Raw genomic sequence first — 15,014 nt, 5'->3', positions numbered from 1 at the left:
CATCTGACACAGGAGATTGCAAGTTTATTTCTGGGACAGCTTGAGCAGAAAGTTTTTGGAGTTTGTGTGGGATGGAGGGCATTGCCTCTGAGTCAGAGAAACTGAGTCAAACATTAATGTTGATGTTACATCCTCTCATCTTAGTTCCGTTAGTTTCTCAGGCGATAACAACCGTACTTATACCTGTAGACTACAGAGTGAGGATTTGCAAGGAAGAAAGTATCCTAGCAGAAAACAGTTTCTCTCTGTCACCTGTGTGGTCCCTTATCATTCAACGACCTGTTTACCTGAAGTCCACAGTAAAGTCATGTAACTGGAGTTTTCTTTCCTGCCAGGTCCCACAGCCACTTCAGCCCTAAATAAGCACACAAAGACCTATATTAATTATAAAACTGTTGGCCGATGGCTAGAGCTTCTTATTGGCTAGCTCTGTCTTAATTATTAACCCATTTCTATAAATCTATGTATTTCCACATGGAGAATGCCCAGACCTGTTACTCCTTTGGCAGCTACATGGCGACTCCTCATGTGTCTCTCTATTTCTCTTCCCAACATTCTTCTTGCCTCTACTGGCTATTGGCCAAACAGTGTTTTATTCATCAACCAATAAGAGAAACATATATACAGAAGGACATCCCCCATCAAACTCATGTTCCATATTTTCTTTCCATTCCTTCTTTATCCATGTGCCCCTGGGTGCTCTCATTATAAGTCAGATGATGACCTTGAACTTCTAATCCTGAGAACTGGGATTAAAGGCTTGTAACACCATGCTTGGTGTATATGGCACTGGAGACCAAATCCAGAGCCATGGGCTTGCCAGGCCAGAATTCCACCACCTTAACTACAGCTACATCCTATCTCCTTCAAGATGTATTGTTGTTGTTTGTTTGTTCTGTTTTGTCTTTTGTTTTTTATATAAGGTCTTGCCACATGGATCAGAAAGGCTTTTGAACTCAATATCTCTCTGCTTCAGCCTCCTGAATGCTAGGATTTGCTGCTAGAGTTTGCTGACCTGCCTAGTTTTAGTAAGATTTTTCTCTTTTTAAAGAACTTACTTAGAAATATGAAACAAATGGAAAAGGAGGATTAGGAGGCCTTAGATGGAGACACAAATCTTGTTTTGGGGGGCAGAAAGAGTAACTACTAATGCCACAAAAACAGAAGAGCCCAGTGAACACACAGGCAGGGAATTGTCTGGAAGTTGAAAATGAAAATATTCACCAGATTGTAAATTGAAGTTAATGCAGAAATAGTGATTGTAACAAAGAAGTAAGAGTGCTGGGAGAAAGTTGAAAATTTTTCCCAGGGAGTACCAAAGGACAAAGTGATGGAGAACAGGAGAGGATAGAGGAGGGATGGGAATGTTGCCTAGCAAGCAACATGAGTTGAATTCCACCAAAAGACTCTGGTAGATGTTGAAGAGAAGAGATTGCCAAACATACAGGGGAAAAACAAAACAATCTGAGAACCGAGAAGCAGCAACATTCTCTGCTGAAAGGGCCTACTGTGTGCCAGTGAAAGGCTTCCAGTAGGTACATTACTGGAAAATTTTAACATGTTGAGACTGTGAGGAGAAGCTCTGCGAGGAGGAAAATGTGAATGCAGGCTCTCTCAGGATGATTGGCAGTGATCTTGCCACAGCAGTCCTAGCTACAGGGCACTCCTGAGAGCTTGGTAGGAACACTAACTCTCAGGTCTACTTTCCTCTGTACACACACTGAATAGATCCCCCATTGGTGCAGCGCTCAGGAAAGCCTGCCTCCAGAATGCCCTCTTCCAGTGCTGACATTGGCTCAAGTTTGAGCAACCCTGGGGTGAAGGATCGCAGCCGCACCTGGCTTCTAAAGCTGCATCTGTGAGTACCAAGTCTTGCTAGTACAAAAGGACAACCCCTTCTTCCTGGACACAGTGCACACCTAAAAGCCAGACTCACAAAAACATTGCCAAACATGGAGAATCTAATGGGAGAAGAGGCCCAGGAGATTGAGAGCATACACTGAGAACAATAAGGATCAGGGGTACAGTGACAGATTGTAAAAGAAGTCTCTTGGTGGGAGACACAATGTTAAAGGATGCTGCAGTTCTTCCCTGAAGCCTCTGCAGCAAATCCAATTACTGGCCATGCCCCATCATCCAGCTCTTGACTTCCAGCTCTTGATGGCTAGGCGAGATCTACTTGTCCATTTCTGTCTGGCTGGATTCACCAAGTGGAGCAAAGCAAGACAGTGAAGCCCTCTTGGGCACAGCAGTTTGAATTGTTGTATCAAAGAGCCTCAACTTTGAGCAGGTTGATCTGTATAAGGAATCATCTTTGTGTTCACTTTCCTGCCCTTCCCCAGGCAGCTGGAGCGGGGGTGCCATTTGCTGGTGCACCCAGGCATCTTGGATGGCTGTTCCCATGAATGCCTAGTGTGTGACAGTGAGAGACTAGAGATTCACCATGTGAGTTCTTGGGTTCAAAGTCAGGTTGCCAGATCTGACAGCAAGTGTTTTTTTGGTTTTGTTTTGTTTTTTGTTTTGTTTTGTTTTCCTGCTGAGTCACTTCTCCAGTCCCAGAATTTTAAAATTTTATTGTCAAAGCAGATTTAGCTTTATTGTACATAGTAATTTCACCTTTAAATAAATTTTTAGTAACTTCCTGATTTATTGTCCTCTTTTAGAATTTGTTGTCAATTTCTGTTTGCACAGAGGGCCAATTTGAACTCATACCCAGGCTCAAAGAAGAAGGGCTGTGCTGTTTGTGGTGTGGATGGCTTTTGACTCCAGTGTCGCTCTTTTTCATTGTAACGTGTGTTGTAACTGGCAGACATACAAAGCCCTGATTATTGTTGGACCGATGTTAAAATGCTGTGTTGTAGCCATCTTTATTCTGTTTGTGATCCCAAAGATAATTATACTTGCTGTTGACCTGGCTTTAGCTGGAAAGGACTGACAAGGTCTTCTTCAAGTGGCTACCTGGTCGCCGTTCGGGAGTTTCCATGGTTTGCTCTCTTACTGGATGGCTCAGTGCTAGTGGGCCAGTCTAAACATGTGTATTCTGTTAATGAAATTCTCTCATTATCTTGTTCACAGAGGTGAGCAAAGGCTGTTCATTTTTATCTGTATGGGAGAGGCTTCTCGCCTGCCAAATCTTTCTTTTAAATGAAGTCTGATATTAGGGGGAGTTAGTTGTTTCAGCCAAAGTAGTTTTCAAGATGGCTCAAGGAAACTTTTTTTTGATTGTGTGTGTGTGTGTGTGTGTGTGTGTGTGTGTGTGTGTGTGTGTTTGTGTGGGTTTGTGTGGGTTTGTGTGTGTGTAATGTTGGAAACAAATGCCCTTTCCTGTGTTTTTACTAATAGCCTGTGATTTCTTTATATACGGTGTTAAGCTGGGTGTTTGTATGTTTATATGGAGATCAGTATTTCCTATGGCCAGGCCAGACTGTACCCGTCAATCTATTTAATGTGATTTCATAGTGGAGTTTGCTTGGAATGGCCACAAATTCAGCTGTTGTTAGTGACACAGAAGAATAGAGCCACAGGGGTATAAGTGAGGTGAAACATTCCAAACAGAGAGGGAACTTCAATGTCTAAAACATGGTTCCCACCTCCCAAAAGGAGAGTGCCTCCTGTACATAGCATTCTTAAGTAGCCAGAATTGCATGCCCTTGCACGTCACGCCTGAGAGGCCCCGAGCTGCCTTTTGGCTGGTGCAATAGGTAGGACACGTTTGAAACTATTGGCAGATGTTTCTTACTCATCAAGTAACAAGAGCTTGATTGGTTCAGGAATTCCAGTGTGAAAAAAACCTGCTATTCCTGCTCCTCACCGACACACTGTTCCACTCTGAAAGTCCCTTTTCTCACCTTGGAAGTAAATCATCACCATTTAAATCCACTTAGAAGTGCACGAGAGCTTTCGAGACTCTTGTACATTCTGGAGATCACAGGGAGAGAAAGCACCACCCAGTCAAGTGGCCGTTCTAGCCTCACCGCTGTGCTGTATTGGGAGTGATTCACCAGGTTTACATTCAGAGCAGGTGTTCCCAATGTCTGATCAAAGGGGCACATTCCTAATATGTGGAGACAGCATACTCAACAACCATTTTCTGAGGAGGTACTGACACACTGGAGTGCTGGGATTGGTTGTTTTTATCTGGAATACTTCATACCTGCCAAGCAAAAGGGATTTCCAAGCCTTAGAAAGTACCTCACATCCAATGCAAAACATGAAAGTAACAGAGTGAAGGGAAACTCCTCTAGAGTTGAACTTTGTCCTAAGGCCAGAGCTGTAGAGCAGGGGACCCAGGCCTGTGTCCAGGGGAGGACAAAGCCTTGGCTGTCCTCTGGAAGCCAGAAGCATGGTGCAAGACCCCCAAACATAATGTCTATGCAGGTTGTTGCCATGGCACCAGAATCTACATTGATTTAGAAGCCTCACACATGGTGCCCTGGGCCTGTTCTTGCCTGCCTGTCAGCTAGTCTTTACCCATTCCTGCCAGAGTATCCATTGTATCATCCCATTGCTAAGAAGCCTCTGGTCTCTCCCCACCCTCGATGCTGATCAGAAAGCCATTGGCTAACGTAGTTCCCAGGGTCCGACTTTACCTACTGTCATCTCAGCTACCTTACTCTCTATTTAAGATTTGTTATTTATTTATGTTTATGTGAGTATGGTTGTCATGTGTGTGCAGCTAGGATAAGGTGTTGAATCCATGGACCTCCAGTTAAAGGTGACTGTGAGCTACCTGATGTGGGTGCTTGGATCTGAACTCAGATCCTTTTCACCTGTGAATCATCTTATTAGTCCCCAGATACCTCATGCTTGAATGTCAGCCTTTACATCGATGGCTGTGAACGCTGCAGGCCAGCCAGCCCGAGTGCACTGCCATTTCCTGGAGAAAATGCTGCACTTTATGCTTTCGTTTGAGCCATTGGCATGTGCCTCTGCTTCTTTGTGCAGCAACACTGGTTTGTCCTCCCACTTGCCAGGCTAACTGCATCCCTGGTCTCAGTAGTGACTTCCTTGGCAAATTCTGGTGACCATTCTATGCTCTTCCCAGAAGTCTTGAGGTGTCTGACCCTATCATTTTCATTGCTGTCCCTTCCTTCCTTCTCAGCGCCAACCCTAACGCCGACCTCTGGTTGTCTGTTGTCTTCTCCACTGGGCTTGAGGCTTGAGGGAAGTCAGGGGCATCTTGATCTTGTTCATGTTGTGTCTTGCTCCAGTATTCTTAGTGCAAATATCATACCAAAAAAAAAAGGTAAGCCATATTTGCCTCTACATTTTATGGTATTTGGCAAAATTGCCTGGAAGATGGCATTGGCAGCAAAATGAAGCCAATATTTTTGGATTTGGGAACCCAAGGTTGAAATACCTGAGGCTACTGTTTTTCCTGTGGCTTCTTCGGAAGCAACTGTCTTAAGTTCCCCACCAGCCATGCCCCAAAGGTCTGTTTGTCTTGAAGGGGCTAATTAAAAGTCACCTCAGCAACGATTTTGACCATGGAACTCTCTGTACCATCAACAAACAGAGACCAAATATTGCTACTCTCCAATGGGTTTGTGCAGGGCTTAAACACCCTTCAGGCCTTGTTATTTGGGGCGATGGAAAGATGCCATGGGCATGTAACTTCAGCGATGGATAAGGAATTTGTTTTTAATCAAGAACTGCACACAATCTGCCCCAGTGTGAATCAGCTGTGGTACTTTTGAATGTGTTGATGAATTTTGGCGTTTATCCATATTTGGAGAAAAGCTAATGCTGTAACTGAATTGAATCTTTGTCCTCTGTAAGTGACTATTTAGGACCCAATCACTGAAATACATTTATTTTTAGTGTTCTGGGTGGTAAGGGATTTTCTTTACATTTTTTTAAAAAAATGTAGTTGCTTCTCTCTTTCTTTTAAAAACTCTCTTTCATGATATAAAGCAAGATTTTTTCTTATTTGTTTGTTTTTGTTTTAAACTAGTACCTATCAGGTGGTAATTTGCCAGTTAGTCTAAGGTAATAAGAAACTCGAATTTGGATTTGATTCAGTTCCATTAGGGTGGATTTAAATTTTTGTGATACAGGGGCTATTATCCTGGTGACTGTAAGGGATTTTTGTGCTGGGCGTTGAGGCTGACAAAGACCACACTGTGTATGCTCCATCTAGAAAGGAACACTTTCACACTGCGATTTAGGAGCTGTGCAGCTCAGGAAATTGCTGGCTTTGGCTGGACCATACTTTTACTGCAAGGAAAATTTTATTCGTCACTCAAGTAATTGGCAGTTTTAATACCTTGTTCATAATTACCTTATAAACAAACGAATATATAAACCAAAGATTGTATGACTTGTTATCTGACTTGCAGCGTTATTTGACTAACACGATAGACACCTGTGGGCCTCCCTTTCCCTACCTCAAAAAACTAATTTGCTCCATTTATTACAAAAAAACCACTAATAATAACAAAACCAAACACTACAGCTATTGTTTTCTTTTTGTTGTTGCAAAATACCATTTAAATCTAGATAATCTAGCCCCAGACAGCATGGACCCAAACCAGGTGCACACTTGAAGGGAGATGTCAGACACAGATTGGGTCTAGGCACTTCAGGGATGCTGAGTAGTTGGGAGAGGAACATTCTGGTGGTAGAAACATTGAGCTATGTATTTAAGAGAAAACTTGTGTCCCCCAAATTGTGGTTTTGTTCAGCCTCTATACCCTGACCCTAAGGCCTCTTGGCTTGTCTTGGTCTGCCTCCATCTCCGGGACCTAGAAATTGACTAATTGTTGCACTTGCATTAGCCTGTACCTCACAGCTAGATCAAGGAGTTTGTGCTCTGGCAAATCCAGATGTGGGAAATCCAGATGTGGGAATCGGTCAAAAGCAGAGGTCATGGCTGACTTGACTCTAAACAAAGTCTGTGAGGCTTTTATGGGGATCCAAGGGGCTTTGTAATTTGTGACTTATATGTAGGACTACGGATTTTTTTTCTTTTCCAACTTCGCTATTATCTCAGCTTTTAAGGTGTACATTGTGAGCTTGTTGCCCGGGGTAGGATTGCTTTTGGGTGGTGATACACTCTCATGAGACAATACCGTAAAGTCCTTAAAAGGAATAGACTGAGGGTTCTAACTGTAGTTTGAGAAATCTGTTAGTGTGGTGTTTAGAGCCTGTGTCTGTGGAGATCCCACCCTCCCCCTGGTTGTTTGTCGTGGAGAAAGCAGCACCTGGCATTTGTATCGTCAGGAAGTCGGCCTTCCAACTGTAGTGGGTGCTGAACACGTACCTGGACTATCTGGGAGAGGAGAATACAAGGGGCCCTGGCTATGCCTGTGATGATGGATCAGGGGGCCAGTTGGATTTCCACATCAGTTTGAAAATAGAAGTTGAGCATTTAGCAGCTCTTTCGGAAGGAACATGCACAGTGGGAATTTACTTGCAAAAGTATCTCTGATGCTCTATGTTCTGTAAAAGAACCTGGGATGGATTGGGGACCAACTAAGACTTCTGTGTAATGTGGCTCAGAAGTGGTTGGACTGGTTATACAAAAAGCCCTAGGTTCCCAACTTTAGATTATCTATTATATTTGTAAGAGAGAAATAATTTTATCATTCAATGGCATAATGTACAAAATGCGTTTAACCTAGGGCTTGACACCTAACGGGTACACACCATCATTTCTGGTTTCATCACATTCCAGCACAGTGGCATGCACACAAATTCCTGCCTCGGAGGAGTTTGCAGTATGGCAGAGACCAGTAGTGTACATGTTATGATGAGATGTAGGGTAGGACTTAGGAGCCCATATCAGAGGTCCAAGATGGAGAGGCGTCTCTGAGTTATTAATAAAAGCTTAGTAAACCCAAAGCACTACAGAAATCCAGTGTTTGGTAAACTACTTAACACACATGAGATCTGTTTTTCAACTAAAGAGAACACACACAAGATATATTTTTCTAATGTCCATACACAGAATTACTGGGGTGATGTTTCATAAAATGCACAGCCCTGTATGCAATGCTCAGGTCATCTCGCTGTTCCTTGGGTTGTAGGGAGAAACCTACAATTGTTGCCAGCTTTTTTACTTTACCTTGTTGTTTCCCACTTGCTAAGTAACAATCTGAAAAGTCCATGCTACCTGGACATGAGTGACAGTTGAGCTGGGCTGCATATTCAGTTCACTTCTGCTTTCTAACAAAATTGTTACTGTGTACTAAATTTCTCCTTGGAAGCTATAATACCTGGGTCCGTTTGTAAGAGCTTGACTGTCATCTCCCACCCCTCTTTCCTCATTTGAAATGCAATAGAAAAACAGTGGGGATGTTGTCTCATTGGATGCTGTCAGGTACACTGGCTGTTGCTCTCTGGAAATATGGATACTGTTATGAAGGAACACTGCCCCCGTATTTCTGCCTTCTGCTCAGTAATATGTGTGTGCGTGCATGCTTGTGTGTGTGTGTGTGTGTGTGTGTGTACTTAATGTTATATTTAAAGAGTTACTTGTAGCCAGTGACTACCATTGTGGTCTAGTTTGATCTGTTATTGAGTACTGGTAATGTCAACACTTCGCAATATACCTGTATCTAAAGATTGTTCAGGCTGGTTTCAGTTCTGGGGTACATTGTAACACAGAAAGCACAGTGACTCTTCTTTGGTATGGAAGTCTCTGGCATCTTAGTAACTTGCTGTAAAACACGGGTGATCTTTCCAGCCAGGCACTAAAGCAAGCACAGGGTTTGGAAGTTGATTGGCACTGTGGTGTGAAGCACCTTCTAATAAAAGAATCAGATTAGGAATCAAGAAGAAATAGGGCTGGCTAGATGGTTCTGAAGGTAAATGTACCTGCTGTGCTGGCCTACCCAGCTGACTGCAAACCCATATCCTGTGCAAACACATCAGAGTGGAAATAGAAAACTTGACCCCACAAAGTTCTCCTCTGACCTCCACATGTGTAGCCCTCTCCCACTATAATAGTATTGAATACAGTAAGTTTAAATATATATGTGTGTGTACATATATATATTTACATATATAAAGAATGGGGAAGGAAGCTATATATACACATACATATAACACATGTATAAAACATATATATACATATATATATATATATATATATATATATATATATATGATGCAGAACAAGGGCAGTGGGATCTGGTGTACCCACTCAGCGCTAGACATTTCATTTACTATCTAATAAAATAGGAAGAATTAGAAAAGCAATCTGAAAGGAGAAAGGTCAGTCGGTTGTGTTTAAATGCATGGCAGTCAGCACTGCTAACTTCCCTGTCAGGTTTGTGTGGGACTGTTCTTCATATACTCATACTGATCATGAGCTCAGGGAATACATGGCCATGGGTTGCTGTTCATCTTTGAGAAGTACTGTTTAGCTCAGTTAGTCTTTCACAGTCCTGAAAAAGTCATGAAGAGGCATGGCTCTTCTCCCGTTGTTCTGTGCTGTTGACCTGTTTCCCTGGACCATGTTTTAATTTCAGGGCTGGGAATAGCATTGATGAAATCCTCCCTGGGCAGCTGGAAGCCTTTCAGTCCCTTGAGGCCTTGGACCTGAGCAACAACAATATTTCAGAGCTTAGAACTGCATTTCCACCCTTACAACTCAAGTATCTGTAAGTACAATTACCCAAGCCTTTCACCCACAGTGAGAATTTTGTTATAATGGGGGTGGGCTTTAAGATATGGTAAACTCGATTTTACTGTTGTTGGATTGAAATGTAACTTTCTTATTGACTAAAATTGGCAATAAGCCTAAATAGGCACAATCTCCTTTCTTACCATTTTGTATCCCAGTTTAAAAACAAAAAAACAGTGCCCCAAACTAGAGCCTTGTTGTATTTTATTAATAACTAATTCCACACAAAGTCTTTATATATCTGTAACAAACACTGTCACCTTTTAAGATCTCAGTCTTTTCTGTCACTATGTATTAGTTACTTTACTTGCTGCTGTCACTCACTTCCTGACAAGAACCCACTTAAGGAAGGGAGGGACTTAATTTGACTGACAGTTCGAGGGCACAGTCCATCTTGCCAGGAAGGCATGATGGGAGAAGCAGTAGGCAGCCCTGTCACAGTGTGGACAGGAAGTTGGACCAGACCATAAAACCCCAAGTCCTGCCCTCTGTGGTTTACTTCTTCTAGCTAGGCCCTGCCTCCCAAAGGTTTTACAACTTTCTAAAGAAATGTCGTGTGCTATAGAATAAGTGTTCCAGTGCATGAGCCTGCACAGGGCATTTTATATTAAAGCTACAGTGAATCTTTACTTTTGTTATTTTTCTGATACTGGATATGGAACCCAGGGCTTCTTCACACATAGCAGGTGAGGATTCTACCCATATATGTAAACCTTAATTTGTTTACAGGGACCTCAATGTTAACAACTTTAAGTGGTCAGCTTCTCTGGAGAAGCTTTTGCACTGGGGAGATTGAATGCACTTTACCTTCCCAAAAGAAACCTGAGCAAACCTCTGACTTTCAAACTCTCAACAGGTATATCAATAGCAACCGAGTTATGTCCATGGAACCAGGGTATTTTGACAATTTGGCGAGCACACTCCTGGTGCTGAAGCTGAACAGGAATCGAATAACAGCTATCCCCCCCAAGATGTTTAAACTGCCTCAGCTGCAGCATCTGTAAGTGCGCATGGTCTCCTGGATGTCATGTTCTCACTTCTACACCTTTGGTGTCTGTATTCTGATGTCCACAGTAGGGTAGGAGAAGTTTAGGGGCAAGCAGGTGATAGCCCTCCCCTTTCATGGCAAGAGTGGTGGGATCTCCAGATTGGGAAAAGCTTCCTAGTAACCTCATGCCAGCCGCTGCCTGACAAGACATGTTCGACAGCTGATGAGGGAGCAAGCAGTTTGATGACTGAGCGGCCCTTTCACAAAGGTGCCATTGTGGACCTGGGGAAACCACAGGGTCTCTCAATAGCTGCGGTTTATGAGAATAATGCCAACAACTCTGGGACGCCTTGATAGCCTAAGTGGCTGTAAAGAACTGTCTTGTTAAGAATGGTAGAATGGTTTGTGAAGAGACTCCCACTAAAGAACTGTCTGGTTAGCGCTTTTCAACCCTGGCTGTGTATTACAGGGACTTGGGAGCTTTTCAAAACCCCAGCGCCCAGGCTGCACCCTAGACCATTTATACTCAAAACCTCTCAGGGTTGTAATTTGGGCTTTGGGAACTTTCAAAGCTCCCTAGGTAGTTCCAGTGTTCGGCAGAAATAGAGAGCTATAGCCAGCAGGAAAGTACCAAACTGAAACTGATTGGGAACACCAGTAACCAACTTGGCATACCTCCTGGGATGGTTATCCTTTTGATTCTGCATCAGTGAAAGATGAATCTCAATTTGTTTGCTGCTGCCCTTGGTGGACAACAGTATGGAAATGAAAATCTAATGTACTTCCTGTATTATTCCAAAAATATATCATGAGTTTTACACGGACATTCACACCCTGTAATAAATAGAAAAGGAAGGGGGAAGGAGAGAGAGAGAGATTGAGATTCTTGTCAATAAAAAGAGTGGATGGGGGTAGGGGAAGAACTGCAGCCAGTATGTAAAATAAATGAAAAAAAAAGTTTAAATAAAAACAAAGTCTGGGAATTTTAAAACCTTCTGTGTAGTTTACCACTGGTTGGGTTATATATATTGTAGTATATGACACATTTTATTACTACCTCTCAAATTTTACTGTCGTATGGACTAATTGCTTAATTGTAACATCTAATGCAGTGAGCTGAACCGGAACAAGATTAAGAACGTGGATGGGCTCACATTCCAAGGGCTGGGGGCACTGAAGTCTCTGAAAATGCAAAGAAATGGAGTAGCAAAGCTTATGGACGGAGCTTTCTGGGGGCTGAACAACATGGAGATCCTGTAAGTGTGGGTTATCTCGGTTCCCACTCAGAGGGAATGACCCCAGGGTACTCAGTGGACCTGGACCCTTGTAGCCCTTATTTGAAAACCCACATTAAATTCTTATGCTATACAATCACGGCTATAATTTGCTACTAAGCTATGTCTCCGGCCACCTGAGAATTGAGAAGTGCATAAATCTTTCACTGATGTCTTTATATATCAAAGCCAAGTATCTAGGCACATCAGGGGTGCATCATGGTTTGCAGCCAGCCAGGCATGTCGAGACTAGATTATGAACTCTGGATCCCGCCTTTGGTTCTCGTTGTACGTGCAGGCAGCTAGACCATAACAACCTCACGGAGATCACCAAAGGCTGGCTCTACGGCTTGCTGATGCTTCGGGAGCTTCACCTGAGCCAGAATGCCATCAACAGGATCAGCGCTGATGCCTGGGAGTTCTGCCAGAAACTCAGCGAGCTGTAAGTTCCCTTTTATTCTCCTTGGGTTCCAGAGCAGAGATCACGCTGGGGCCGGTAGTTCTTAGCACCCATCTGTGACATTTTCATAACAAAGTCTCCCAGGCGACAGCAACTTTCCTAGGTGCCCTATGTTGTCACTGTATTTTTGCTTGTGATGAAGTTGAAGCCAAGAGCTGCGCTCTTCAGCTCTGTGGGACACATTGACAAAAGCAGTCATTCATGGACCATTTATTTAATTTTAATTGCTGAGGTGAGAAGTAATGTTTACTTGGCTACTGCTAGGGCAGATTGTTAAAACAGGGTTATTATAGTTACATTTCTTACCTCTCTTTTAGAAAACAGATTATTGCATTGAATGGAAAGAGAAAAGCTAATTTTTTGTTGTTGTTGTTGTTATTCTTTGCAGGGACCTGACTTTCAACCACTTATCTCGGCTAGATGATTCCAGTTTCCTCGGCCTAAGCCTACTAAATACCCTCCACATTGGGAACAACAAAGTCAGCTACATTGCTGATTGTGCCTTCCGGGGGCTTTCCAGTTTAAAGACTTTGTAAGTTACACATTTGGCTCTCGGTGCACGAACCTAATTGGTTCCTAAATGTGCCCACTTTTCTCCCAGCAGATCTCCTTTGTTGTTGAGGAAATGTGTACAGCCTCAAAAGTGGGGTCTTAATCTTTCCCAGAGCAGTTTGATTAGAATAGATCCATTTCATCCACGTGTGTTTCTTAAAGGGATTAAAAGGGACACTGATCGGGGTTCTCAGTGATTGCAGTTTCCCTTTGCAGGATCACTAGGAAGTTCAGAACTTCTGGAGAAAGAAACAATTTTAAGTCCGCTGATTTCTTTTATATAAAACATAGATTAAAAATAACCTGGAGGAAAAAAAAAAGTTATAGGAAGGGCCTTGAGGGGAGGTAAATGTTGGCTCTTCTGGTTACCCACCACCTGATTTCTCTCCTAAGAGAAAGACATTTGTTGTATTGACTGACGGTTTGAAAAATCTCTCCAGCAGTAATTGAATGTGGTGCAAAAGGGGCTTTGAGCTCTTCAGAAACCAGCACCGTGTCCAGTCTGAGCCATTCCAGAGTGGAAAGATATGTGGCATGCTTTGGCACATGCATGTCTGTTTGTGTGACGGGAGCTTGGTTTTAACATTGAATGTATTTTTCAAGTTGTTGGAGACTTCAGGGTCTAGCCATCTTGGTAGAAAGTTTAACAGGGCTGAGGTGGCTGCCTTGGTTTGGGGAAAATTTTTTTGAAATGTTGAGCACAGTGTTCAGGGTGTGAGAGGCACCCTGGAGAGCTGAGTTTCTTATTCTGTAGTGGGTGGAGCTGGTGGGCAATTGGGTGGACTTTGGGCACACCTGGCAGGTGATCTGAGGTTTCTGAGAAGTGTGTCTAAGGAGAACACCATGTTTTCCTTAGGGATCTGAAAAATAATGAAATCTCATGGACCATTGAAGACATGAATGGAGCCTTCTCTGGGCTGGACAAATTGAGGCGTCTGTGAGTATAATTTGCCTCTTAATTTGCCTCTCTATGACTAAGATTATTGTCTTAATTGAAGTCATATCCATAACTGACATCATAGAGACATTAGTGGTAGATACGTCATCTGGTTGCGCCCTTGGTCCTTCCCCCACGTACATGCTATTGCACGGGATGTATGCATATTAACTAACTTTTCTTCCTCGGATGAAAAGAAGAAATTTCAATCCCAGAGTTTGTCTAACTCATTTTGATATCTGGATAAGAACCTTGAAGTTTATTTTGACTGCTACCCTTTAGGAATGATCTCTGTATTGAAGTGGAATGTGTTTACACCAACATTTTGATGCCCCCAACAATGTGCTATAGTCATGAGTTCTCAAACGAAGCAGCCCACTGTCCATCAATCACACTGCATCAGGGTTAGAGAGGATGCAAACTCTTTATATTTATCCATGCAAATGGTCTTGTAGATTGTGCGGTTTTCATTTGGTGATGAAGGGTGTCCCCAGAGAGGAGGGGGACAAGCTACCGTGTGGGGCAATGGGACCCTCAGAGGAACTTAGTAGCTCTTCTGTTGCTGTAGTAAAATGCCATGACCAAAAGCAAAAGAGTTTGTCTTGTCTTGTGGCTCTAGACAGCTAGATATCCATGCTGGTCGGGAAGGCATGGCAGCAGCAGTGGGAAGCTAGGAGACCACATCTCTGGCACATGGACAGGAAGCAGAGTGACCTGGTAGTGTGGTGTGCAACCAACTCCCAAAGGCTCCCCCCAGTGATGCACTTGCTCCATCATATCCTAAGAGTTTTATAACCTCCACAAACAGTACTGCCAACTGGGGGCCATGGGTCCAAAGATATGAACCCATGTGGGCATATCCCAATCAGTCTTCTACATGGAGGTGTCTGTTGAATGCTTTGAAACTCATGTTAAATCATGTTACTGAGCATGATAAGAGGGGTCCAGTATTTCAAGTTACATTGCTTCATTGAAGAAAATAGTATTGTTCACAATGAGAATTGTGGTCCCTTTTATAAGAGCTCTGTTCCTAAAATGACTGTTAAAAAATTTACGACTGTCGGGTGTTGGTGGCAGAGGCAGGCGGATCTCTGTGAGTTTGAGACCAGCCTGGTCTCCAGAGTGAGGGCCAGGATAGGCTCCAAAGCCACAGAGAAACCCTGTCTCGAAAAACC

At 43.1% G+C, this 15,014-nt stretch overlaps 1 protein-coding gene across 1 annotated transcript in view; it reads left to right on the top strand.

Moving 5' to 3' along the window:
- The window catches only part of Lrig3 (leucine rich repeats and immunoglobulin like domains 3), a 48,843-nt gene that overhangs the window by 18,418 nt on the left and 15,411 nt on the right, over positions 1-15,014 (top strand). Inside the window, exons 4-9 of the mRNA XM_027392273.2 lie at positions 9,474-9,605; positions 10,485-10,628; positions 11,729-11,872; positions 12,189-12,332; positions 12,739-12,882; positions 13,759-13,839. Of these exons, the coding sequence (XP_027248074.1) occupies positions 9,474-9,605; positions 10,485-10,628; positions 11,729-11,872; positions 12,189-12,332; positions 12,739-12,882; positions 13,759-13,839 (789 nt within the window). The remainder of the gene's footprint in view (positions 1-9,473; positions 9,606-10,484; positions 10,629-11,728; positions 11,873-12,188; positions 12,333-12,738; positions 12,883-13,758; positions 13,840-15,014) is intronic.

The sequence above is a fragment of the Cricetulus griseus genome, assembly GCF_003668045.3.
Source record: "Cricetulus griseus strain 17A/GY chromosome 1 unlocalized genomic scaffold, alternate assembly CriGri-PICRH-1.0 chr1_0, whole genome shotgun sequence".
NCBI classification, from domain to species: Eukaryota; Metazoa; Chordata; class Mammalia; order Rodentia; family Cricetidae; genus Cricetulus; species Cricetulus griseus.
Note: the sequence above shows the minus strand (reverse complement) of the source record. Positions and strands in the feature narration are given on the sequence as shown.